At 38.6% G+C, this 25,803-nt stretch overlaps 1 protein-coding gene across 1 annotated transcript in view; it reads left to right on the top strand.

Moving 5' to 3' along the window:
- Positions 1–15,010, top strand: part of LOC148535402 (transmembrane channel-like protein 2) — a 155,272-nt gene extending 140,262 nt beyond the window's left edge. The window contains exons 12-20 of the mRNA XM_088462677.1: positions 1,524–1,703; positions 1,796–1,951; positions 2,579–2,707; positions 6,292–6,359; positions 8,053–8,292; positions 11,731–11,856; positions 13,616–13,694; positions 14,038–14,161; positions 14,805–15,010. Of these exons, the coding sequence (XP_088318803.1) occupies positions 1,524–1,703; positions 1,796–1,951; positions 2,579–2,707; positions 6,292–6,359; positions 8,053–8,292; positions 11,731–11,856; positions 13,616–13,694; positions 14,038–14,161; positions 14,805–15,010 (1,308 nt within the window). The remainder of the gene's footprint in view (positions 1–1,523; positions 1,704–1,795; positions 1,952–2,578; positions 2,708–6,291; positions 6,360–8,052; positions 8,293–11,730; positions 11,857–13,615; positions 13,695–14,037; positions 14,162–14,804) is intronic.
- The last annotated feature ends 10,793 nt before the right edge of the window (positions 15,011–25,803 follow it).

Raw genomic sequence — 25,803 nt, 5'->3', positions numbered from 1 at the left:
GCCGGTCTAAGGTGGGTCAGAGGAGGAGGAACTGGTTCCGTCTCCAAGTAGAAGTGACAGAACGCAGTTCCACCCTGTTGCAGTCCACTTTAACCCCTGCCTGGCAGCCATTAATATTGGACAAGACAGGACTTTCTGGGACCTGTAGATTACTAGTAAAAAAATAATATTTTATTACTAACAACATTAGTAACTTAACTCCCACTACCCATGGGTGACAGTAATAGCTGTAGTGCTGTCAACATGAAGTTATTTTTTCCTAGGAGGCACCTTACATTTTTTGTGAGCCCAGTTCCCCTATGCAATACAGACCCATGCTGACTGGCCTAGGGCTGGTTGGCATAATGGTAGGGAAACCTCACACTGTGGGCCTGATTCAGACCCGCTCGCGAGCGCAGGATGCTCGCAAGCGGATCGATGGTGCCCTACTGCGCATGCGCACGAAGGAGGGAGCTCCGTCGTGCGCATGCACGAGACCCAGCTAGCGACGGGGTAGCCGTCGCTCCGGGTCTCGCACCAAAGGGGGCGTGCTGTCGATGTTGATTGACAGCACGCCCCCTTTGGTGGGCGTGCCGGGGGCGTTGCTGCCAGACGGAGGCGTTCCCATGGGAACGCCTGCCATATGAAGCCGGCCCCACTGACATCAGTAGTAATGTCAGTGGGAGTGATTTTGGCTCTGACAGAGCCAAAATCACTCCAGGGCTTGCGGCAGCGAGACCCTACCGCAGGGTCTCCGTCGCAAGCCCGATGGTCGTGATGGTCTTGACCATCGCCACCTTCATCATGGACGCTCGCATAAGCTGTGGGTGGTAACCCACAGCTATGCGAGCGTCCATAAGGCCGCTCCAAGTTGAGGTAGGAGGGCCCTGATTCAGAGCGAGCACTCTGGTCAGAGCGTCCGGCTCTGAATCAGGCCCTGTGTTTCTCCTTGCTGTAGTGCCAATAGCCCTGGCTTTTAAAGCCTAGTGCTGGTTGTTGAAAATTTGAGGGGAGATCCATTCACCTTTATGGAATACACTTGTTTTTCTTTAGGGGGGAATGACACACATTTTTTTTCTGTAAATTATTTAGTTTCTTAAACATGATACTAGCTATCTTATCGGCCAGAGGCACTTCTCTTATTCCACATTTTTTTATGCTGCATTTACTGTGACATTAACAAGCCCAGACTATTACATCCAATGACTTGAACCTTTAACATAGTAAAAACTGGGATGGCAACTTATGTCAATGCTTTTTAAACATGGTGGGTTACCAGTAATTTGCAGCTTACCAGAAAATCACAACTTTGAGGCTAATAATTCAACCCAACATAGGAAGTAATGAAAGCAGTGTAAGCGGATTTGTGGACAAGTGTCTTACCACATTATTGGTTTATTTGGGAATCATATGGTCATTTATAAATGGACTATAATACATTTTTGTTATATTATTTTGGTTGAGAAATATTCCCCATGTTTTGCATAGAAGACAAAACTTGCATTTGCTTCTACTAATGTTTCTTTCTTGTGATCATTTTGTAGGTTGAGATAGTAATGTCTCTGCTTGGAATGTTTTGTCCTCCATTATTTGAAACAATTGCAAATTTAGAAGATTATCATCCTCGTGTGGCACTGAAGTGGCAGCTGGGTCGCATTTTTGCTTTGTTTCTTGGCAATCTCTACACGTTCTTATTAGCTCTAATGGATGATGTCAATGAGAAAGTAAGATGGAAAGTACTCACTGCACATGTGATCTTTTATAGATACATATTTTTGAATAGACTTGTGTCATAAGTCCTTATCATATTTTACAGTTAGCTCAAGAGGATTCTGTAAAGAATATTACTTACTGGACAATGTACAATTACTACAACTCATCCACATACACAAATGGAAGTGACACTACACCACCGCCTCTACATCCAGCCGATGTCCCTAGAGGTCCCTGCTGGGAAACTAATGTTGGAGTTGTAAGGACATCCTTAGTTATTGTGTTAATCTAACATAATAGCTTGTTTGTAGATTAAGTTCACTTAACCTCATCAATATTAACATTATCATAAGTACTGTAACAGACAGAGACAATGGCATCTGCAAATACAATTTATTAGAGATGTCAGTTGTGTTTCTGTAACTGTAGGACTGCAGAGACTAGCAAGATATGTATTTATAATGAAGTTATTTGTATTGTGCCAAAATATTACAAAGCACTTTAAAAAGAATATATATTAATTTATAACAGTCCCTGCCTCAGTAGTGCTTACAGTCTATATTCCCTAACCCACACACCCACACATGCACAACTGAATTTTGACAGAAGTCCATTAGCCTCAGTAAGTTGTTTTTTTTTTTTTTTATTAACAGCAGGGCTGCGAGATAATTTTATAAAGCTGTAGCTCTTGGAACCCTAGCCACAAGCTCTTGCTCAATCATTCAAGACTCCTGTGTAGTTTTATAAAAGGTCAACCCTTTCAACTGTACATATTATGACAGTATAATAGGTATCTTGCCACCTTATCTATTATCAGCATATATGAGCCACTGTCTTGTCATATTTCATGTCTCACTTTGTTTTTCAATGCTCGCATCCTAATTAGGAGTTTGTAAGGTTGACGGTGTCTGACATTCTAGTGACATATGTCACCATCCTAGTCGGGGATTTTCTTCGTGCCTGCTTTGTAAGATTTATGAACTACTGTTGGTGCTGGGACTTGGAGGCTGGCTTTGTAAGTTACAGTATCCAAACAAAATAACTTTCTATTGCAAACCAATATCTTACACTGTCTATATTGTTATTTATATTATTATACTGATATTTATACAGTACATTGTCTTGTCATTAATGTTAGAGAGGGCTCACAATAGGGACTGAAGAGCTCCTATGCCATGTAGCTCATTTTAAGATTGCAAATCATAACAGACCTTTGTAATTTAGAGTCAGGAAAAGAGATATGCATATACTGTAATTGTCATTAGTTATTGATAAGTAATATTCACATTATTATTATTATTATTATTATTATTATTATTATTGTTAACAACCATAATAAACTTTATTTATAGGGCACCACAAGTGGGTCACAGTGCCATACAGAGGGCAAAACAATAAGACATCATATCTGGCCAAATACAACCACCAATCACTAGTGGGACAAAATGGCTTTGGCACTCTATTATACTGGTCATAAATGACTCCCAATGACTGATATAAGTTTACCATAATTATTCTCAAAAAATAGTGGTAATTTCATAACACACCAATGCTGTACATACAGACACTCTTACTATATGAGAGCAATCGTTGACCTTGCTTTCACTCAGAACTTTCAGTGTTTCAATAATGTTAATAAAAAATGCATGAGAAATGTCTACATTTCTTGAGAATGATACAGTAGTTTTAGGATTTGTTTTCTGGAATAATTATGGGCCTTACATTGGTTCAGTAAAAGTAAAGCAGTAATATAAGAATGAACAAAAGTTGGGTGCTTCGTAGTTGACTTAAAGGTTTAAGTTGTTGGCCTTTACAATACTGTACTGCATTCATTGTTCTTCACTGGATAGGACTAACCACCAGATTATATATTACCGTAGCATACCATTTGTCACAGGATAACTACAATGTCAATTAAAACTTTATAAAAAGAGTAAAATAGACAATCCTCTAAGCAACTTAGGCAAATAAGAGGTATTTCAGCTTTGTGTTATATTACAATCTGAAGCTTCCTATATGAGTTTCTATTAATAACAGAATACATATCAAAACAGACAATATCAAAGTTACTACTATTAACAATCTAACTAATGCCAAATAGACACCCTTGCTGTAATAAAGACATCATCTACAGTATAAAGCGCCACCAGCAAGTGATTGCATTTATAACAGTTCAATGGTGTTGGCTCTTCCAAAAATCACTATATGGTTGGGAAAACTAAACTGCCCATATTTGCTATTGTATTTACAAAAGTGATTCTGCTATACCATGCCGGGGGTGACCAAACTAGTCTACAAGGATCCCTAACAATCAGGTTTTCCAGACCATGGCCCGTATTCAATTAGAAGCGAAAAGCTGAGATCCACGAAAAAGTATCGCCGATTGCGAGTTTTCATCAGGTGGAAACTTATCTCCATATTCAATTCCATCCAATGCAATGTAATAGGCAAAAAAGATTTGCCTATGAATAGGCTATTTTGGGGTGCAAAGGTGGGGAAACCACTCAGCACCCTTAGGACAGTCCCCCAAAGGATAACTGCATAAAAAAAACTCAAAAAAGTGAGAAACACCCCAAAAAAGCACTTTAAAAAGGGGGGCAAAAAAGTGCAAAGTGTGGGTACAAACATAAAAAGTAGCAAAATAGATTTTTGGGAGATCTGCAAGTATGGGTGAGGTGCTTCATATAATTGCAGATGTTTGCTGAAGGTGCGTTTTTTATGTTTCTTATAACTTCACTTTAGCAACTTTAAAATATGCTTGCACCTATTTTCAAGTACCCCAAATTTGACAGGAATACTTATTTTCTCCTACAAATACTGCTTTATGCCATTCTTCACCACTTGTGTAAAGACACTAAATAGCGGCAATCGTGCGAACTTAAGTACCCCAAATTGTTTCATTAGGGCTAATCGGGCTACTACATTTATCCCCAAAGTTTCCACATCTTTTTGGGGGGTTCAGCCTGATTTCCCCAATTCTGACAACACTTTTTGCCTGTTCTGACATCGTGTATCTCCGTTTTTGCGTCTTTTGGAATTGAATAGGGCGAATCGTGGATACGCGCACAATACGTTTCCGCCGCTAAAATACATGATGTAGATGAAAAGTCTGGCAGGCAAAAAAGTATCACGGGTGCAAAACTAATTGAATACGGGTCCATGTGTGGATCTTTAGAATGTGTCCCTTAGAAATGAATGCACCTCATCATTTAAAATGTGACAATGAGTAATGAATACACTGTGCACCAGCTAGGTTGTCCCAAAATGTGAACTGCCCTTGAGGACCATGTTGGCCACCCCTGCCATATGCTACTATGGTAGAAATGTTGCTAGCACTCCCCTGATTTGTTTATTATCTCATACAGTGTTTATCTAACTTTGTTAGTCTTCAGGCTAAGGGCTATATTTATCAAGCAGCAGCTTTGAAAAGCTGCTGCTGGTCAGCAGTTCTGGCTGTGGGAAATAAAATAATATTCAGTGCAGAAACCAGAAGTATTTTGCATTTAAAATTATTACCCTTTAAAATTCAACAAGGGGCAGCTTTGAAAAGCCACCACTTAGTAAATATACCCCTAAGTCATTTTCTCTCTACACTACCTTCTAAGGGGCTGATTCTGAACTGAACAAAAGTGGCTGTAGCTGCCGGCAGCCGCAGAAGCCAGATTTACTACCTTATGATAATGTAAGAATCTGTAGGATGAATGCAGGGGTTTATGCACCTGCATCTACCATAACCATCATTATTAGTATCGGTACTTATACCAGTCCCATGCAAGGTGCAAGAGATCTGTCAGAAAAGGCTTTCCTTCTCTGTAAGCATGTCTCTGAACCACACAGAGAATTTGATGCATGCCATGACACTCCCACAAGTCATGGCAGTTCCATTCTCTCACGACGTGGCCTCCCAGTTGCCTCCCTAAAATTTACAATTTAACAAAAAATGACAGATCAGGCTGAGTTCCATATGACTCAGAGTAGGACATACATAAGCAGAAGTGAGTAAATTGATATCTTTGCATGCACTGTATGCTATAACTCGACATTTCTGCCTCTGAACAGAGATCTGCCAAACTCAGAATCAGCCCTTAATTTTTATTACATTTATGTATCCATTTCCTCTTCTTTCTTGTTCCACTTTTTGGCTCCCATTTATAGATTTTCATCATTTAGTCCAACATTGAAATGTGTCAGTACACTTACATGTGTAATATAGGGGGAGATGTATCAAGCCTTAGAGAGAGATAACGTGAATAGGGATACAGGAGCTCATTCAGACCTGCTCGCTAGATGCGTTCGCTCACAGCCTACGTATGCAAATCCAGCGCACGCCCAGCAAGGCAGGCGATAACATGGCAAGGCATTAGCATGCCCACCATGTCTTGGTGTGTGATCACTTAGTGTATGCAGACGCCCACCAGTCATTCATAAGACGCCTACTCGAGCAGAGGTAGCCTGTTATTAAATACATTTAAAATAATTCAGTTTGTATATGTTATACATAGTATGCAGTTTGACTATTTTTTAATTTAAATAGTAAAATATGTTTTTACATACTGAATATCAAAGCATAATACCACGAGGACATTTTCTTCCATGTAGCCTTCCTATGCAGAATTTGATATCAGTGGTAATGTGCTGGGACTGGTCTTCAATCAAGGAATGATTTGGTAATATAATTTTGAATAATTGAAAACCTGTATTGTGGTGTTTCCTACACTTTTTTGCATGTGTTGCAGAGATGCGTAGATGACTTCATGTGCAGAAATTCTTTAGTTTTCTGATGGTGCTTGTTTAAACTAGATTTACTTAAAAAGATAATAATCAGCAACCACTTTTTACAAACAATCTTAGAATCAAATAGCTCCAAGTATAAATGTTTTATATATATATATATATATATATATATATGTACAACTCACAGTATATTAATGTAGTGTATGCCAACAGTCATACCGTATTTTTGATGTTTGATAAAGAATTCTGGACTTGCAAATCATATTAAACAAAGAAGTGGTCTGCTTACCTATTATGCAGATGATTATCTTAATATTCAGCTTGTCCAGTACTGTTAGTTTATGGTCATTATCATCTATGCACATCAATATGCCTAAAATATTGTGAACAAAGGAAACCTGGAGTCAATGAAGATATATGATGTTATTCTATTGTGATATGTTGGCACCTAGGGTGAATTACTTCACAAGCTAGTGGGTAGTGAGGGACATGTGAGGGAAAAGCTGGAGGGCAGAAAGGGACATGTGAGGGAAAAGCTGGAGGGTAGAGAGGGACATGTGAGGGAAAAGCTGGAGGGCAGAGAGGGACATGTGAGAGAAAAGCTGGAGGGCAGAGAGGGACATGTGAGGGAAAAGCTGGAGGGCAGAGAGGGACATGTGAGGGAAAAGCTGGAGGGCAGCGAGGGACATGTGAGGGAAAATCTGGAGGGCAGCGAGGGACATGTGAAGGAAAAGACTGAGGGCAGCAAAGGGCATTAACAAAAAACACTATAGCAAATAATGTATACTAATTACATATAATATGTTGTCTGAATCTAATTTATATTTTAATTAAATATAGTTCTCAAATTGCACCCATTTTTATTCTTTAGGTTTTTCTCACATGACACCTAAATTGTGACTTTGTTGTGAAACTATTGGTTAAAAGCTAACATAGAGACAGTGTTGTTTATGTACAGTAGGTGTAAAGTTAATGACCGTGGGGGGTGATACAAAGTGGCATGCAATGGTTTTTTGTAGATGGATCTTGCTATTTTTAGTCTTACATATGCTTTATGCGCAGATGATTCAGAACTTAGTCAGAACTCCACTTGTGGCTGAATGGACATACAGTAAGTGGGTGGCAACGGGACATTTGCTTGAAGGCTAAATTAAGCAAGGGTGTGTACTGAGAATTGTGGGGTATGCTGAATTGTGTGTTTGCAGAGATCTCTCTGATTTCAGATGCATCTCTTGCAGTAGGTATAGGGTGCATGCTGAAAATGATGATGGCTACTTCAACAAGTAGATGGATAGGTGCTGAATATGCACATACTGTAGATACAACTTTGCAGATGGGCAAATAATTCTGTGCACTTGCATGCGACTTTGAAACGTCCCCTGTGTATTTAAATGGGTGTTTTCAACTACGTTTAGTATTTTCTCTTATTTGACATAATTTATTTTAAATAATTTTTGCAATATTCTACAGAACCGATATAAATCCTTCTTATGGAAATGTGCAGGAAAACAATGAAAGTGCTTTGATTTAATGACATATACAGAATAAATACATAATGTAAAATGCATATTTTTTTTCCTTGTACCTTAACTTTTTGTAACTAAAATTTGTACTCGCTTATTACAGGATGGGTTCTTTCTATGCACCTGGATTAATAGGAATAAATGTCCTTAGGTTGCTGACATCAATGTATTTCCAATGCTGGGCAGTTATGAGCAGTAATGTTCCTCACGAACGTGTCTTTAAAGCATCTAAATCAAATAATTTCTATATGGGACTATTACTTCTTATTCTTTTCTTGAGCCTGTTGCCAGTGGCCTACACAATCATGTCTCTTCCACCATCATTTGACTGTGGACCATTCAGGTATGACCTTGATATATATAATACACTGCTTGAACTATAAATTTGATTTATTGAATAAAATCCTTAAATTTTATGGAAATTACAATGTTTTTTATGTGCTGAGTTCATGTGTTAAATTATTCAATACAAATGGCAATCAAAGCAAACCAGAACATAGCTCTCTATGCCAAGCCCATGCTAATTTTTTTGAAATGAGATAAACAGGTTTATCTCAGGTGAATAACTTAAAAAAGGAATTCATTTTAGTTATATTGTTTGAAAACTAAAACTGTCCACACATGTGTACTTTAGATCCAGTGTCTGTAACTACAGCTGTATCCTTATTCCCCTAGCATTTTTGCGCTATAGGGTGCAAGATTTATGGTGCGACTTAGATACTGTGCTATGTAAATCTAGGTTTGGACTTTCGCACTTTAGTGTCTTTTTTGCACCGCATAGTGTGATTTTGGCACTGCAGCTGTACAAAAACAGGATTGTAGTGAACTGTGAGCTTAGAATTTGTATTTAATCACAATCATGGCAGTGTAAATTTGCACAATGTTGCATTAGGGGATCCATTTTGTGGCTCAACCATATTGGCCCTTCGTTTCCTGCATATGTTGAGATCAACATTCTTGTCGCACTACTGTAGCATATACAAATACACTAGTGGTATGCAGGGTATGTATACTTTCTACTTTTATCACTCTAGCATTTTTTGTGGCATGCCAAATGGGTATTTGGAGTAATTTGCGGACAGGTGAGTGAGGACACATCTGTAAGTGCCAATAAAAAAGATATGTGTTCTATCAGGCAACAAATGTGGGTGTCAAAGATTTAGTGATATTTTCACTTACCAGCTAGAGTGGTTATGGGCCAACCAGTTTCCTGGCATACCTGATTGGCATCTATTTGATCTCCTTCAAATGTTTATTTGGTTAGCTGGTTTGTTATGAAATATTAGCCATCCAATTTTCTGCATGTACCGGCAGCTTAGAGTGTTTGGCTGGTTGTGATCTAGTTTTATGGCCTGATTCAGAGATAGACACTATTGCAGCCGCAACTGCATCTTTTTCAGCAGCGTGACTGCATTCTTATGTTAATGCCGCAGTCAATGAGATTAATACAGAGACACCCACTGGCTGCGGAGCTAATCCGCTGCTTTGCATATTAAGATGCACCATTGGCCGCACATCAGTCACACAATAGAACATTGCACCAGCCCTATGGAGGCATGGAATATCCATCTGAACATGGCCGCTGGTGTCAGTGCAACTGTGGCAAATGACGCAGTCGCTGACTGAAGCAATCCCATGATCCAGTACATCTGCAACTGGCTAGTTACCACCCAGGAATGGCCAATGAAATTGACTCTCTCTGCAACCACATTTGTTTTGTGGCTTCTGGCTGTAATAATCGGGATGCATACGCAGTGTGAATCGGACACATCTGACAATGATACTGCGTCCATCTCTGCATCTGGCATTTAGTACATTACATCTGGTACATTAACCATACCTCATTTTTAAATTCTTTTAAACTTCACCCTACACATAAAATCAAGTAAGCTCACAATGGTGTATTTATGCATTTAGCTCAGATAAACAATAGTTGTCATTTTATTCACCCTTAATAGCAAGTTGCCACCCTCATGGTTTAGCATTTTCCCTGTCTTGAGGTGCCTGTAATTTAGGCTAACTCATGAAACATGAAATTATACAGTATGTGAAAGGCAAATCAATTGCAAAAAAAACCCTATGGTAAAATATATTGGGGGTCATTTAAAGTTGGATGCAAGCCCCATTTTTAAGCACAAAAAATATGCATTTTCCTGTGTTGTCTCAAGAGTTGTCTGTATCCCTGATTTGTGACTCCTTACACCTGTAGCAGTGGACCAGGGAAGGGGCATGAGGGAGTAGGCCATGTACAGTAATGGTTCTCATAACTGCTATGTACAGATGTGTCCTCCTCCATCTTTGCTCCATACGCCATTTAGCACGCCATGCTAGGCGCGCTGTGCCATGGCATATAAAGTCACATCCTAACGTACTGAGATGCTGGAAAAAGCCAGAGAGTGTAATACAACTGTCCACCTGATGTCACTTTTCCTAAACTGCTCATTGCTAAGGCATGCCAACACTGTGTGAGTGCCACACTTCACTGCCAAAATTGCCGCTAGGCGCTTGCAGAACAAGGTGTACGCAAGTAATCGCATGGACAGTCTTTCATAAAATAGCCCAGCGTGCAGTATTATATAGTACTGTATACTGTATTAAAAACACTGTTTACACCTTGCAGTACTGTAGTTGACGGGCCCGCCTGTCAGGGTTTACTGTACTATTGTATTCTGTAGTGCTATATCCATCCACTGCTGTATTATTCAGCACTGTAATTTTAATTAGTGGAGCACTGGCCACCCAGCGGTGAAGCTGTGTATTGCATGCCGTGAATACTGTCAACTCTCACTGTGCCTTACTGTGCCTCACCGCACTATTCTCATGCCGCAACTTAGAAGCCTGTATGGCACGACAATGTAAGAGGACACATCTGTAGTTCAGGTTGAAGGGACAGATATTGCTGTGTGGAGAGGAATCTACTGCGGATGCCTGAAACCTGGAACAATGATCTATTTTGATGATGATCAAACTGATAATAATTAATGCTATCTTGAGTAGGGATGTAGTTATGAGACCGGTGGGTGCATGGCCGCCGGTCTCAGTCCTGACACAGGAATCCTGGCAAGGGATTTAACATAGGCATTGAAATACCGATGCCTATGTTAATCCCGATGCCGGAACGCTGACAGGATGATGGACCAATCGCCCTCAGCCGGGGGTAAGTATACAATTAGCCTGGGATGGGGGTGTTAGGTATAGGGACCCCCCTAGGTTAGGGTTAGGCTAGGGGAAGGGGGGGTTAGGTTTAGACACTAGGGGGGAGGTAAGGATTAGGCACCCCCCCGGAAGGGTTAGGGTGCGGGGAGTGGGGGTTAGGTTTAGGCACCCCTGGGGGGAGGTTAGGGTTAGGCACTAGGGGGGGAGGTTAGGGCTAGGCACTTCTAAGGGAGGGTTAGGGTTAGGGGAGGGGCTGGGGCTAGGGATAGTATACTTACCTGCTCTGTCGGGATTTTGAACCATCGGGCTGCTGGCGTCAGGAATTGAACCGCCGAGCTGTATTCCGGCGATCATTCTTACTGATTCCCTTGAGTATGCCTATGCATCTTAATACAATAAAAGTGAATTGTGATCTTGATGCACTTAAAGATTATCTTCATGAGGATGCATGTGTTTGTTTAAATATGTGTAATTCAAACTAAAAACATAATTTAGTTTTTTCATGGCATAAATCGTACACATGAACCTTATTGTATTAGATTATTGGATGGAAGAATATTGAAGAATATTTGTAAATAATGATAATGTTTTTAAATATATACAAACTAATTCTTTGTGTTTCTAGTGGGAAGAAGAGAATGTTTGATGTTATCCAGGAAACAATGGAAAGTGACTTCCCACCTTTTGTTGCCAAAATTCTCAGTTCAATAGCAAATCCTGGACTGATAATACCAGCTATTCTGCTCATGATGTAAATTACTGTTTTATTTATAAGCATAATTAGCAAAATTAATTTGTATGCTTCCTTGATATCATCTATATATGAATAGGGTGTTTGTCTTCATTTACAAAGCACACACTTGTTCACACCACAAACCACATTGAAAGATGTGCTGGGATAGTCAGCACTTCAAGGTGTATGTCTAAGGAGATACAGTAGAAAACAGTGTGCCTTAATTGTGCAGGGAGACAGAAAATCTTTATTGTAGTTGAGCACATGTACAAAAATCCCTAAAAACTCCTATGGCGCATATGTTACACAAAGTGTACACACATAGGAGCTATTGCAATCAATATGCACAGTATAAGGAATGTCTTGGGTTTACCTGGGTGGTTACTGGGCGCATGCATGGCGATGGTCGGTCTTATGGGCACGTTATGGTAGTGTTACGGGTTTGTCTGTGAAAATGGTTGCATACACAGACTCTGAACCGCTCACAAAGGACACTGGGCCTGATTCAGAGCCGCTCGTAAGCGGCTGCTCGTTCGCTCCGAGCGATGTTCGCACATCTGCGCATGCATATGGGTCGTAATGCGCATGCGCCAACCAGTCAGTGCGGTCGGAAATCATGTGTTCGCAAAATAGCGAGTGCCTGCTAATTTGAGTGACAGGATGAGACGTTTGTGGGTGGTAACAGGGGAAGGTGCTTGAAAATGGGGAGTGGTGATCCGAATGCAGGTGCCAAACGGTCAAAACGGGCATTTTAAGGGTGTGCATAATTAACAAAGCAGCATCATCGACCACGTCACTTGGTTGTCTCTTAGCCTGAACTGCTCGCATGATTGCGGTAGGAAAATCCAACCACAAGCACTGCGAGCCGTTCAGACGCCTTTCGATGTACTCAATTAATCTAATAAATAGTGGAGATGATGTATGATGCGAACAGCCAGGGGGCGTCTTTACAAAATAGCAAGCGCATGTTTTGTTCGCTCGCTCAGACATAGAGGCGTCAACAGACCGCAAAGAGCGAGCACTCAATTTAAATAGCCGGCCCCTTTTTCTGAACGAGCGAGCACAAATAGCGTCCGGCTCTGAATCAGGCCCTCTGTACACAGACAGAAAACTGCACCTGCCATAGGGCTGGTGCAAGTTTTGATGGTGCGACCTATTGGTACGTGACTCCATGTACCATATGCAACTGTTTAGTGATGCCAAATTAGGTCATTTCCAATTAAATGCATTACACAAGCAGCAACCTCAAAAACATATTCTGGGACCTGATTTGGGGTGGGAAAGATATGCTATAATGTTACAAAGTGGCTTCAGTATTATTATTATCTTTAATATCTACAGTAAGTATAGTAATTGTACAGTACAGATGTGTCCACATACACATTTCCTAATATCTAGCCATATGGCCAAATGTGCCATGCCTTTAAATCTGTGACTTAGCCACGCCTTGTGATTTTTCTTAAAATTTGCTACATTAATCTGATACTTAATACAAAAACTTTTGCAGGATAAAACAAATTGGGATCTTACTAATTGCTACTCGTCGTGGTACTGTACATCTTAGCCGTGCTGGCATCTCGTGCCAAATGAAGCATAAGAGGAAAGGTGTATGAGAACACATCTGCATGTGCAGCACTTTTACTTATAAATTATGTACAATACTGTATATGAGCAAATCTTCAACAGGCCCATAATGATAATCCATTTGATGTGCTATCTGTTAAAGTGCTACCCATTAGTGTGCTATCCTATCCTCACTGTTCAATGTTTCTTCCAGATTAGCCATTTATTACCTCAATGCTGTTTCAAAAGCTTATCAACAAGCAAACATAGATTTGAAGAAGAAAATGCAGATGGTAAGCTTTAATTTCATAGAGCAGTAGAAACATAATTCAAAATGTGAGACATTTTATTTCAGCAAAGAGAATGGAAACCATTTGGAAAGGAAAAAAAAAATCTGCATTAGATATTTGTTACCAATTGAGAAATTAGTTCAGCAATAGTTATTTTATGGCACATTACACAGGTCTGCCAAAGCCCATTATGTTCAAATATTTAGCATGTGCCTAATTTAGATGGAATAGATTTTCACATGGAGTTAATAAGAAAAGACTTTAATGTCTACTAGTCATAGAGTTGAGCCATAATACTGTTATCTTTATAATTACATAAAGATCTCACTGTGTTTTCCTTGCCCAGCAAAGGGAAGAAGAAAAAAATAAACGGAATAACAACACTCAAGCAAATTCTATTATGAGAGACCTAGAAGAATTACTTCCTCCAAATGCAAGAAATGCACTCAGGCTGCAGACTGCTGACACAGGTAGGGGGGCACAAACATTAATTTTAGGTGTAAATATATCTTCATTCTTGTAAGTTGTTGCTATGGGTGAGTTAGGATTTATGGATACTAGAGCTACATTTAGGGACAATGGCTCATAATGTTGCTACGTGATGGGAACTCCACTGGCCTATCAACATATTCCAAAGGTCTGGGAAATCTTTCATTTATTTGTTTTTCACATACTGTAGAATAAATCCAATTATGAAAGATAGTGTTATTATCGTACCTAGAACCATTGCAGAATGATCTTCAAAGGAAAGAGAAATACAAATTAGTAGACCAGGTAAAATAATTGATACATATGTCTGTAATATTGGAGAACATGTTTTGCAACATAAGCCCATTATATTTGACCATATCATTGACAGACATTTTTTAACAGTATCCAACTGAAAATTGTCACATCTTTACTATACTGTATGTTTGTGGCAAATAGTTTGGTTTTATTTGATTGTCATAGTAGTTAAGGGAAAAGTTGCATGCACATCCCTTAAACATTCTGCCTTAAATTTGCTTTACAATAGTTTATATAATAATATTTTGCAATTGGGTGCAAGAACTTTAAACAGAACTTCTATCCTTGCTCTGTGCCTCATTAATTGTCTCTTTTCTATTTCCTAAGAGAATCAATCTAACCCTGCACAAAGAAATGTAATGCCAGGTTATGGAACAACTTCACCAAGTAACAGTGCACCAGGATTTGCAAGAAGAGATGGTTCAGTAATGCCAATGCCACATATTGCTGTCACAAGTCCACCTGTGCCAAGACCCATGGGCCCACATATGGGAGGATCACCACGCTTCCCTCACCCACATCCTAGACATTAAAATGACTGCTTCTCCCAAGGAAACCTTCATCTATTTGTCTTCCATTGATATGTTTTAAGAAGGTATACTGTATGTGTTAGGTAAGAATATTGTGCACTGCATCATACTTCTATATCAGAAGCTCAGGGTTATTAACTTGTGCACATCTTAAAAACAAGTACTGTATGTGTGTTTTGGTATTGCAAAGTAAGTGTAATTAAGGGTAGCATTATTAATTATTATCTGGTACTCAGAGAGTAAAGTATCTAAAAATATTAGGTAAAATCAATCATCTAAAATATACATACAGTAAACAATAAAATAGAAACATCTGACAGAATATATATATATATATATATATATATATATATATATGTTATAAACTCTGGGTAGAGCTACGGGTGGTGGAACAATAGAAAATTATATATATATATATATATATATTATATTAGCATTTAGAAAAGAAGGAACTCCAAAGGGCCTTTCAAATAAAAATTGTCTTATGGAAAATATATTTTGGCCCAGGACAGCACTAGTTAGTGAGAGGTTTCTGCTAAAAAAAAGCACTGTATGTATGTATGTATATATATATATATATATATATATATATAAATATATATATATATATATATATATATACTTACTGATAATACTGATAATAGTAATAGTCTGATAATACTGATAATGGTAATAGTATGGTAATACTGATAATGGTAATAGTCCCGGGTGCCCTCCGTAGACAACCACGAGCGGGTTACACAATATATTCCTCAACGGCGGCACTCCGTTAATAATGGATACAATAGCAGGATTGATGTTCAATGTTTCGATGATTTAATACATCGTCTTCAGGATACTGAATGTAATCGTTAAATATAAAAAAGTAAAACTTGCTAAGGTCAACTTAGACTATCAAGAGCAACGTGTATATGTGCCACTGGCCGCAACACAATGAGTCATCCTTGTAGATCTGAAAGTAGAAGATATTTCTGTGGCAGAGACATTGAAGTGTCTAGTAGCATCAACTCTTCTGCCAGTGATGTTGATTCTAATATTATATCACCTAGCCATAAAAACCCTTTGGGGGATACAGCCCGGGTTACCAAGGCCAGTAAAGCTGGAGGAACAGGATGAGACGTGGTGGCCAGAGGGAGAGGCAAAAAAATCTACCATTAATCAATACTATAGTTAATCTATCCAAACGTACTTTTACTGATATGGAAGCCAGTGTTCTGAATAAAGGCTTAACGTTTGTGCCCACTAATGATTTCAACAGGTTTGATTTGAAAAAGGATGTGTGGAGGTTCCAGAGGGGGCTAAAATTTAAAAGAATTTTATGCTAACTCAGAAGGTTGTCTTTCCACTTAAGACACAGGTCTTATATGGAAGAAATCTACTTTTGAACCACAAACACACAATGCGTCCATAAGAAGCTTTATTAGAATACTGGACCATGAAGTTATGACGAGAGCGGCTGAAGTTATGACAAGAGATGAAGGGCTGGAGAGTGGTACAATAATGAGTGTCTGCAGGCAACAGTGAAGCATGGTGGAGGTTCCTTGCAAGTTTGGGGATGCATTTCAGCAAATGGTTGTGGATTTGGTCAGCATTAATGGTGTCCTAACTGCTGAGAAATACAGGCAGCTACTTATCCATCATGCTATACCATCAGGGAGGTATCTGATTGGCTCCAAATTTATTCTGAAGCAGGACAACATCACCAAACATACAGCCAATGTCATTAAGAATTATCTTCAGTGTAAAGAAGAACAAGGAGTCTTAGAAGTGATGATATGGCCCCCACAGAATCCTGATCTCAACATCATCAAATCTGCCTGGGATAACATGAAGAGACAGAAGTATTTGAGCAAGCCTACAATATATCCACAGAAGATCTGTGGTTAATTCTCCAAGATGTTTGGAACAACCCCCCTGTCGAGTTCCTTCAAAAACGGAATGCAAGTGTACCTAAGAGAATTGATGCTGTTTTGAAGGCAAAGGATAGTCACACCAAATATTGATTTGATTTAGATTTCTCTTCTATTCATTCACTTTGCATTTTGATATATATCATTCCATATTATAATGTTACATACAGTGGTAAGATAGAGTAAAATCATAAGATGTTCTTGAAATTCAGTTAGCATTTTGTCATAATGGACTTTGTCTGGGCATGTGCTCACCATTCTAATACCTACCATAAATACCAAACAGCATTGTTATACAAAGAAACACTTCTTGTATACTGTAGCATAGGGGACATGTAATATATTTATGAAGTGTCTAAATATAGCAGGCATATGTTACATCTAGACATCATGTCTCCTGGCCGAGTTATTGTGAAGTAGTCAAAATTTACTGTAAATGAATCATACTTGCTGACTTTCTGGCTGCCTCCTAGCGGAGAGGACAGCTAGGTCAGCGCAGTAGGGGGAATATTGGTGGCAAAGGTGGGCAGAGTGGGGGCGGTGTGATTGCATCATTGTGGCCCCACCTACGTTATACATTACCAAGATTACTGGCATTATAAAGCATGGGGTGGAGCTATGATGACATGATTCAGCATGAATTGCGTCACATTCCCCTTGCAGACCGGCCAAAGTTTTTGTTTGTGCTTTCTTTTTGAACAATTCCAGGTGTTGTTTCAAGATAATTCATTGCTGCTACAACATATTCTCTGTTAATCCCTTCTTTCCTATTCCTATTAGTCAAGATGTCATCACAATCACTATCACTCAAAGCAGGATTTTCAAACCAGAAACACAAGTACCAATTTTAAGGCAAACTGATTCATCTTGTCATCATGCCTGTAATGGGGGGGATGCAGAGGCACTACAGAGATGATGATATGATGCTATGGCTACACTGTTATCTTCAAAATCAGATTTTTCCATTAATTGGGTATTTGTACACTTTTCGGGCAGTGATGCAACAGTTTTTTTTATTTCTGAACAAATGTAGTTGGTTTACACTAACAACAACAGTAATAAAATCAGGGTACTGAAAATGTAAACAATGACTATTCTATATTGCACAATTAAAAAAGAAAAAGTAAAAAACCTGCCAGATCATTTAGCACTGGATTCTGTGTTACTAGTCTACTGTCTTTCTTGTCTGCAACCTAAGAAAGTTATAGAGAAATGTGCATTAGATGATTCCAGGTTAAATGTGAATGTGTCTTATTTATTTTATCTTTGCCATTTATGACAAGAATAAATGTTACCATTCATATGATTCCTTAGTTTAGTAGGCTGAGTAATTCTTCTTGTATTTTGTACTTTATATATAACAGAGTAATGTTCTTTGGTCACAGCAACAGTCGCTGAATGTTCAACCAATAAATCGGCGTTGAGTATTCCAAAGAAAAATAGCGTAAACTTGTATATGGCCTTATTTCAAACAAGTGGACATGTGATGTGCAGTATAATGTGTTTGTATCCACGTACTGTATACAGAAAAAGATCTGTTATTAAAATGATCCATCCTCTGCCCAGTACATATAATTATAATTTATTAGTGTCTTTACTGTTTGTTTTACTTAAATGAATTCTGTTCTAAATACTCTCCATTCCCAATAACAATACTTTGGTGGGCATCCCTCCACTGTGCCCCCCACCAATTGCTCTATGTTAGGGACCCTAGTAGGTATCCTTGATGTTTGCTCTGAGTATGGCCAGAAACAGTAGTGTGAATCACCTTGACAGTATCACACCAGCATCAGGACTGTGATCATGTAGATCCCCAAGCCTTATGCAGTGAGGGCAGAGCCAAATTTTATTTTCACAATTAAATTGTTATCATTCTGCCCATTATACTATACACCCCTCTTTACTGCCACCATTCATGTTAAATATAAGGGGCCACAGGTCCCCAAACACTGTCACAATTGTGCAGCTTGTCAACACAAACTACGTCTTCCCTAAGTCAATTTACAAAGAAAGTAAAATTCTTATAAAGAAAGAGGGTTACAGATTACATAGAAAAACATGTGTTGCAATACCAAATAAAAAGGGGAAACTTACAGAATATACTGTAACACTATTATGGCCAGGGGGAATCCAGAAATCCAGGAACAGGCTTTATTAGATTACCCAGTCTTATACAGAACAGAAGACTCCCATACCTTTTATCTCTTGTGCAACCACCCCTCAGATAATGTCATGACCAAGACTCTGATGACTGGCTGACCAGTTAATTAAAACAGGGTCCATACTAGAACTGACCACATAATTTTAACTAAAGTACAAATAATTGTACAAAATGTCTCCTGTGTAATAACTTCATAAAATATGGTATATTCACCTTAATCCCCATTAGTTATGATATAATATAAGTGTACATTGACATAGCTGGAAGGTGTGATGGGTTACATACCTAATTTCTCTCAAACCATCCTAGTGATTCCCAAATTGCCCCTAACATGCATAGAGACTTCATACATATTTCTAGGATTTTAGGATCTCCTGTATTACACAAATATCAATTCTATGTCAAAACCAGATAAAATTTGATGAAGCTTTGATTTTTGCTTACGTCTGAATACCTTTGTAGGCAGACAGCTGAGTGTTTGCTCATTTCTATGTTAGGAGATGTGTACACATTCTCCTCTCATTTACATGCATCCCTGGATTGTTATCTAATGTACTACAGGTTGAGGCTCCCATATCCAAATATTCCGAAATACTGTACGGAGTATTCCGAAATACAGATTTTATTTTAGCATGACTGAGATACTGACACCTTTGCATTTTGATGGTTCAATGTACACAAACTTTGTTTAAAGCACAACATTATTAAAATATTGTACCTGCAGGCTCTGTGTATAAGGTGTATATGAAACATAAATGCATTCTGTGTTTAGATTTAGACCCATTCCCAAGATATTTCATTATGGTATGCAATTGATCCAAAATACAGAATTTTCTGATATCCAAATTACCCATGGTCCCAAGCATTTTGGATATGGGAGACTCAACCTGTATCAGGTTAATTGGTTTACCTGGTCACAGGTTTCAATAACTGAATGTACATTTTAATTTAAATTACACCAGACCACTGCTATTTTACTAAGTGTTATTTACATTCTAATGAAAATAATTCCATGGGCTCTTCATTTAATTGACTTTGGTTTGCAAAAAAAAACTTATTTATATATTTATTTACAGCGATCATTTGAGCAATAAGTGGATTATTATTAATGGAAGATATTTCCCTCTCTACAATGCTGCAACATGAGTATAATCTCTACATTCTATTTTTAAAGGGACTCAGTAATTATACAGTACATAGGGCCTCATTCAGAGATGTACTGTATGAAAACCCAATGGTTTGCGGACATCTCTGATGATAGGGCACCTGCACATGCACAGGACTCATTCTGCACATGTGCAAAATGTGCCCTGCATTGATGCACGCAGTGCCCACTGAACTGCATCTTGATTGACAGGTTGTACTCATTTGGGGGAGGTGTCAGTCTTCTTTCCTCGAAAATGGGGGTGTGTCACCCCCATTTTCTGAGAGTGCCAAGGCCAGGGTCTGTGTCTACTGATGCAGACTTCCTGGCCTTGGCTACAGAGCTGCAAGGGCCAATCTAAGTAACATCAGGATTATTCAGATTTATTTATTATTTATTACCAGTTACTTATATTGCACACACATATTCCACAGTGCTTTACAGAATTTTTTTGGCCATTCACATCAGCCCCTGTCTCAGTTAAGCTTACAATCTATATTCCCTAATACATGCACACACACATACACACACACACACACATACACATTAGGGTTAATTTTTGCTGGGAGCCAATTAACCTACCAGTATATTTTTGGAGTGTGGAAGAAAACCGAAGCATCCGGAGGAAACCCATGCAAGCACAGTGAGAATATACAAACTCCACAGAGGGCCATAGTGGGAATCAAAACCATGATCTCATTACACCATTTGTGCTGGCCATAGATGGTCAATAGACTCGAAGAATATCTGATGCTGCATCTTAGGATGCAGCACTCAGATCTGCAATGCTGTCAGGAAGCCGTCTTTTCCCCTCAGAAACCTCCTGTTGTATTAGCATATTTTCACATCACTGCTGCTTCCATCTCTGAATCAGGCCCATAGTCAGAATTAGTATTTATAATGTCTTTCTAAAGCAGGGGATACCTGGCAGAGGAGCTCTAAGATTTTCTTTTTATCTTGAATTTTGCTTCCTCACTTCATTTCTAAATGATTTTTAAAATACTCTTTTCAAGTTCTATGTGCAGACACTTTCACTATTATAATGGTAAAAGTAAATAAAAATACCTATTCACATAAATGTTACCAACTACCTATATTTTCAAAATGATTTTACAAATCCAATCAGTGAACTAGGGGTCTGATTCAGTTCATTTGTGGCTGTAATTTCTCTTTTTTCACAAGTGCTAAAATAAAATGTCACCTTGAGCATTCCTCTTCTTGTACTTCTGTGTGAAGGACTGAGCGAACCCTCCGACACCCACTCTGAGCAATGCGCTGTTGGATCTGATCTCCCCACCATAAACACACCATCGGTTACAACATCAACTCCCTCAGCAGCCCCTGGTGCACAGCCACTCTAGTCATTTTTTTTTTTAAATATTGCCACTGTAGCTGAAGTGCTGCAAAAGAGACTGCAGCTGCATGTCGAAGCATGCTCATGACACTCCCATAACACGCCCATGCCACCTCCTGTTTTTGTATAGATCACCTCTCAGTCTCCACCCTTAAATGCCCATAGATTGTGGACGCATCTCAAGTAATAGCGATTTTGTACACAAATGCATACACATTCGCATATATTGGTTCATGCCTGTGCAGTAAGGGCAGTAAGGACTTTCTAGACACAGATGTGCAGTAGCAAAATATTGCTCAACTGCGCAAACATCGGCACTATGTGCACCTCTAAATCAGGCTCTGTTTTACATTTGGCAATATCAGAAGCTTCTTATACTTTACCAATCACATAATTAAATACTACACTATAGGCCAATAAAACTCCATTGTTACACACTGACCTTCATTGCCTCAGTATCCACATTTCAGTGAGAACATACTGTATTGCTTTTTCTCCAGACACTATAATCAATACCAGACTTTTCTCCTTGGTTGCCTAGGGTTACAATTAGCTAATGTTTCAGAATCTAGTCACGTTTTATACAAGAGAGAAAGAGAATGTTACATCTGCATTATTTAATGTTAGCATTAGATACACTTTATTCAGATTTATCATAGTTTTGTATTTGTTTTTTAAGTTTTCAACATTTACCAACTAATTCCAGGACCATGGATACATTTCTACTACACATATTTGTTTCCAATTTAGGAGCAAAGATGCCACTCCAATATCGATCGTCTTTTGATAAGATGATGCAAAGTGCTGCCACATTATTTTTATGGGTATTTATTAGGAAAATAATATTTTATCTTATATTTAGTAAAGAAATAAAAAGGGTTTGAGGAGACTTTTTATTTGTGTGTGGGTTTATCTATTTTTTCATATTGTAGTTTATTGATTAAGGGTCTTGGGAAACCTAGTCCCATATACATTAAAGTTGCCTCTCCAGGGATCCAAATCAAATTCAGGTTGCCAAGAAGCTGGGATAATAAAGTATTATTGCTGCAAATACTATTTTCACACATCTTAGGAGGTGACAAAGAACAGGAATTGGCCAACAGTCTCTCCCTTTGTACCTTTTGTGTGGTCTTTTCATGGGAAAATGCAAATATGTGTAATAAAAACATTATAATGGGTTTAAAGAGGAAACAACCAACTCCTACTGCGCTCTTTCTATCACGTATAAATATGGAGATAATCTTACCAAAAACTTCCGATATAATACTTTACATATAAAATACAAAACAACTAAAACCAATGGACCGTGGCAAACAATCAAAAAGATTGGGATGGTAGTCTCTATACCAAAGACAAATTTCAGTAATGTGGAGCAATGTCTCGGTCTGTAAACAATTGAATGAAGAAACCTGTTTGGATGCCCGGACCTTCTCCAACTCGTCAGGTTTTTGAATCAGGATCCTCAGGAAAGGGTGACATGAATAACAGAGAAAGGGGAAGCTAATAATATAGTATGTTTTAGGCAAATAACTTCTCCCCGCAATATGTCCAGTCTTAGAACGATGTTTGTACCATACTCACTCTGTATTACAGAGGAAGACGCCAATAAATGTATCTTTTAGTGATTGAGCTTATACCAAGCTGATAATAAAAATGAAACACCCATGTGCAGACGAAGCTTCATAGCCAATGAACCCTACTCACAATCAAATACATAATGACATTCACATGAAGGTAACTTTGGGATTCTCCTGAGGACCTTTCCTTTAATAAATGTCATCCTCTCCAAATCACATGTTACTCTGTGGTAGTACTGTGGATGATCCTCAGGATGGGGTGACAAATAACAGAGGGGGGAGCTGATAGTGTAGTAGGTTTAAACTAACAATGTCTCTCAACAATAATACCCCATACAATATAATTCATACTGTACTCACTCTGTACCACAGAGGAGAATTCCCATAAAGGTATCTTTAGGTGCCCAAGCTCATGACAGGTAACTTGTAAACAATAGAGGACATCTGTGTTGATGAAATCACATAAATAAGTAAGGGTGGCGTACCCTACTCACAATGAATATATGAAGATGTTCCTGTAATGGTATCTTTTTGGCTCCTCCCAAGGGTTCTTAACCTATTCAGTGTCCTCACCTGAATAGTGTGCTTCCCTGTGATAATAATGACTTGAAATAAACTGTAGTGGAAAATAAAGTCCGGACTGTCTCACTGCCAGTCACAAGTTCCTAGTGTAATCACTGTGATGCTTCAACCCTTATCCACCAACGCGTCTTGAAAAAGACTTATGTTGAAACACGTTGGTGGATAAGGGTTGAAGCATCACGGTGATTACACTAGGAACTTGTGACTGGCAGTGTGACAGTCCGGACTTTATTTTCAACTACAGTTTATTGCAAGTCATTATTATCACGGGGAAGCATGCTTTTTAGGTGAGGACACTGTCCGGGGATCCACACGGGTTTCTTCGTTCCATCGTTTACAGACTGAGACATTGCTCCACATTACTGAAATTTGTCTTTGGTATATAGACTACCATCCTGATCTTTTTGATTGTTTGCCACTGTCCATTGGTTTTAGTGGTTTTGTAATTTAAATGTAAAGTATTATATCGGAAGGTTTTGGAAAGATTATCTCCATATTTACACACGATAGAAAGAGCGCAGTAGGAGTTGGTTGTTTCCTCTTTAAACCCTATGTTTATGGGTGGTTGATAACCCACCTTTAACCTACTCTTCTGCAGCCTTTGGACTGCACAGAAGTCGTCTAAAGCTTCTTGTGTTAGTTAAAAACATTATAATGTCTTCCTCCCCCTGGTTGGGTCCTCATAAGCTTTGTAGTGGAAAGTGTTAAGAGAGGAAGGAACAGTCACGAACCACAATGTTTTCATTAATTGTAGCTTGTAAATGATTCTTCACCAACCAAGCCCCCTTTCCACTTCCATCCCAATGCTGTGAGTGGAATGTGGTAGAAAAATGGCTGCATATACTGTAGTTGCTACCATGGAGGCAAGAGGGAGGAGCACATTAGTTATTTTTTTTAATTAGTTGGTAGTGCACCGCAGTTATGAAAAACTTTCTCATGTTAAATCTCTCTTTAATTCTTCGATGTGGCCAAAATCCTACAAAAGGTTATATACAGTGGGTCTAAAGAAGAGTTGAAAGTACATCTGTTGGTGGAGTTTTTTTCTCTGGACCTGTTTGTACAATGTACAAGCACTGCAGACTCATACAAATTTGAGCCACAATACACTTATGGCTGAATAGGTGTTATTGGGCTGCCATAGTGCATTCTTCCATAGGCAAACTTCAGTAAAGGTGTTACGATGCAAACATGAGCTACTGTATTCAGACCTGGTCACAAGCGTAAGTACTGATGTTTCCACTTGCACTAAGTATAGTGCTGATGCAATTGTGCACTGATGATGATGACTAGTAGGGGCACGGGACCACTGCAAAATTTGTACAACTCTGCATATTGCTGAATATACACATTTTTCAGTAGCACATACAGTACATCTGATTTCTGCTTACCTCTGCATTAGCCCCAGTCTTGTGTGGGCAGATCTCAAAAGGGGATTGGGGGTGTGTACCAATGTATTTGCTAGGCAGACAGTCAGACACATAATTAAATGTACTGCCAGTGCACATTTTTCCAATCTGACAATTTTTCAAACCTTATATATCTATTATATTCAGCATTTGCAAGACATTAGTGTACTGCTAATTACGATATTGACCACAGCTTCCTCAATTCATTGGGTAGTCTGTTTGCTAATGTAAATATTGTGAGCTGAAGTTGTGATGCATGGATCGGTCTGTGGAATTTGCATCAGTGAGGTAAGATACACTTTGTCTGGTAGAACATATGTTTGTATTGGTTTATTAAATTGTCTGTTTTGCCATTTCTGTACTAATTTAGGTTTAGGACAGTCCAGCATAATTGCACCATATGAATACCAGCATTTACAAACAAACCAAAAATAAATGTTAAAGACAAACAAAGACATATTATGTATTTCTTTCAATTAATTTTATTTTCCAATTTTTGCGTTAAAAAGTACTCTTTATAAATAGTGGTAATAAAACTGATTTAAAGATGGTACATGTACAAATTATACTGTAGAATATTGCAATCATTTAAAGATCGAAGACCTCCTCATCCATTTACATCTCAATCTAACGGGCCTATTTAAAAATAATAGGTAATAAAA

Source organism: Taudactylus pleione, unplaced genomic scaffold (assembly GCF_031769625.1).
Source record: "Taudactylus pleione unplaced genomic scaffold, aTauple2 ptg000053l, whole genome shotgun sequence".
NCBI lineage: Eukaryota > Metazoa > Chordata > Amphibia > Anura > Myobatrachidae > Taudactylus > Taudactylus pleione.
Note: the sequence above shows the minus strand (reverse complement) of the source record. Positions and strands in the feature narration are given on the sequence as shown.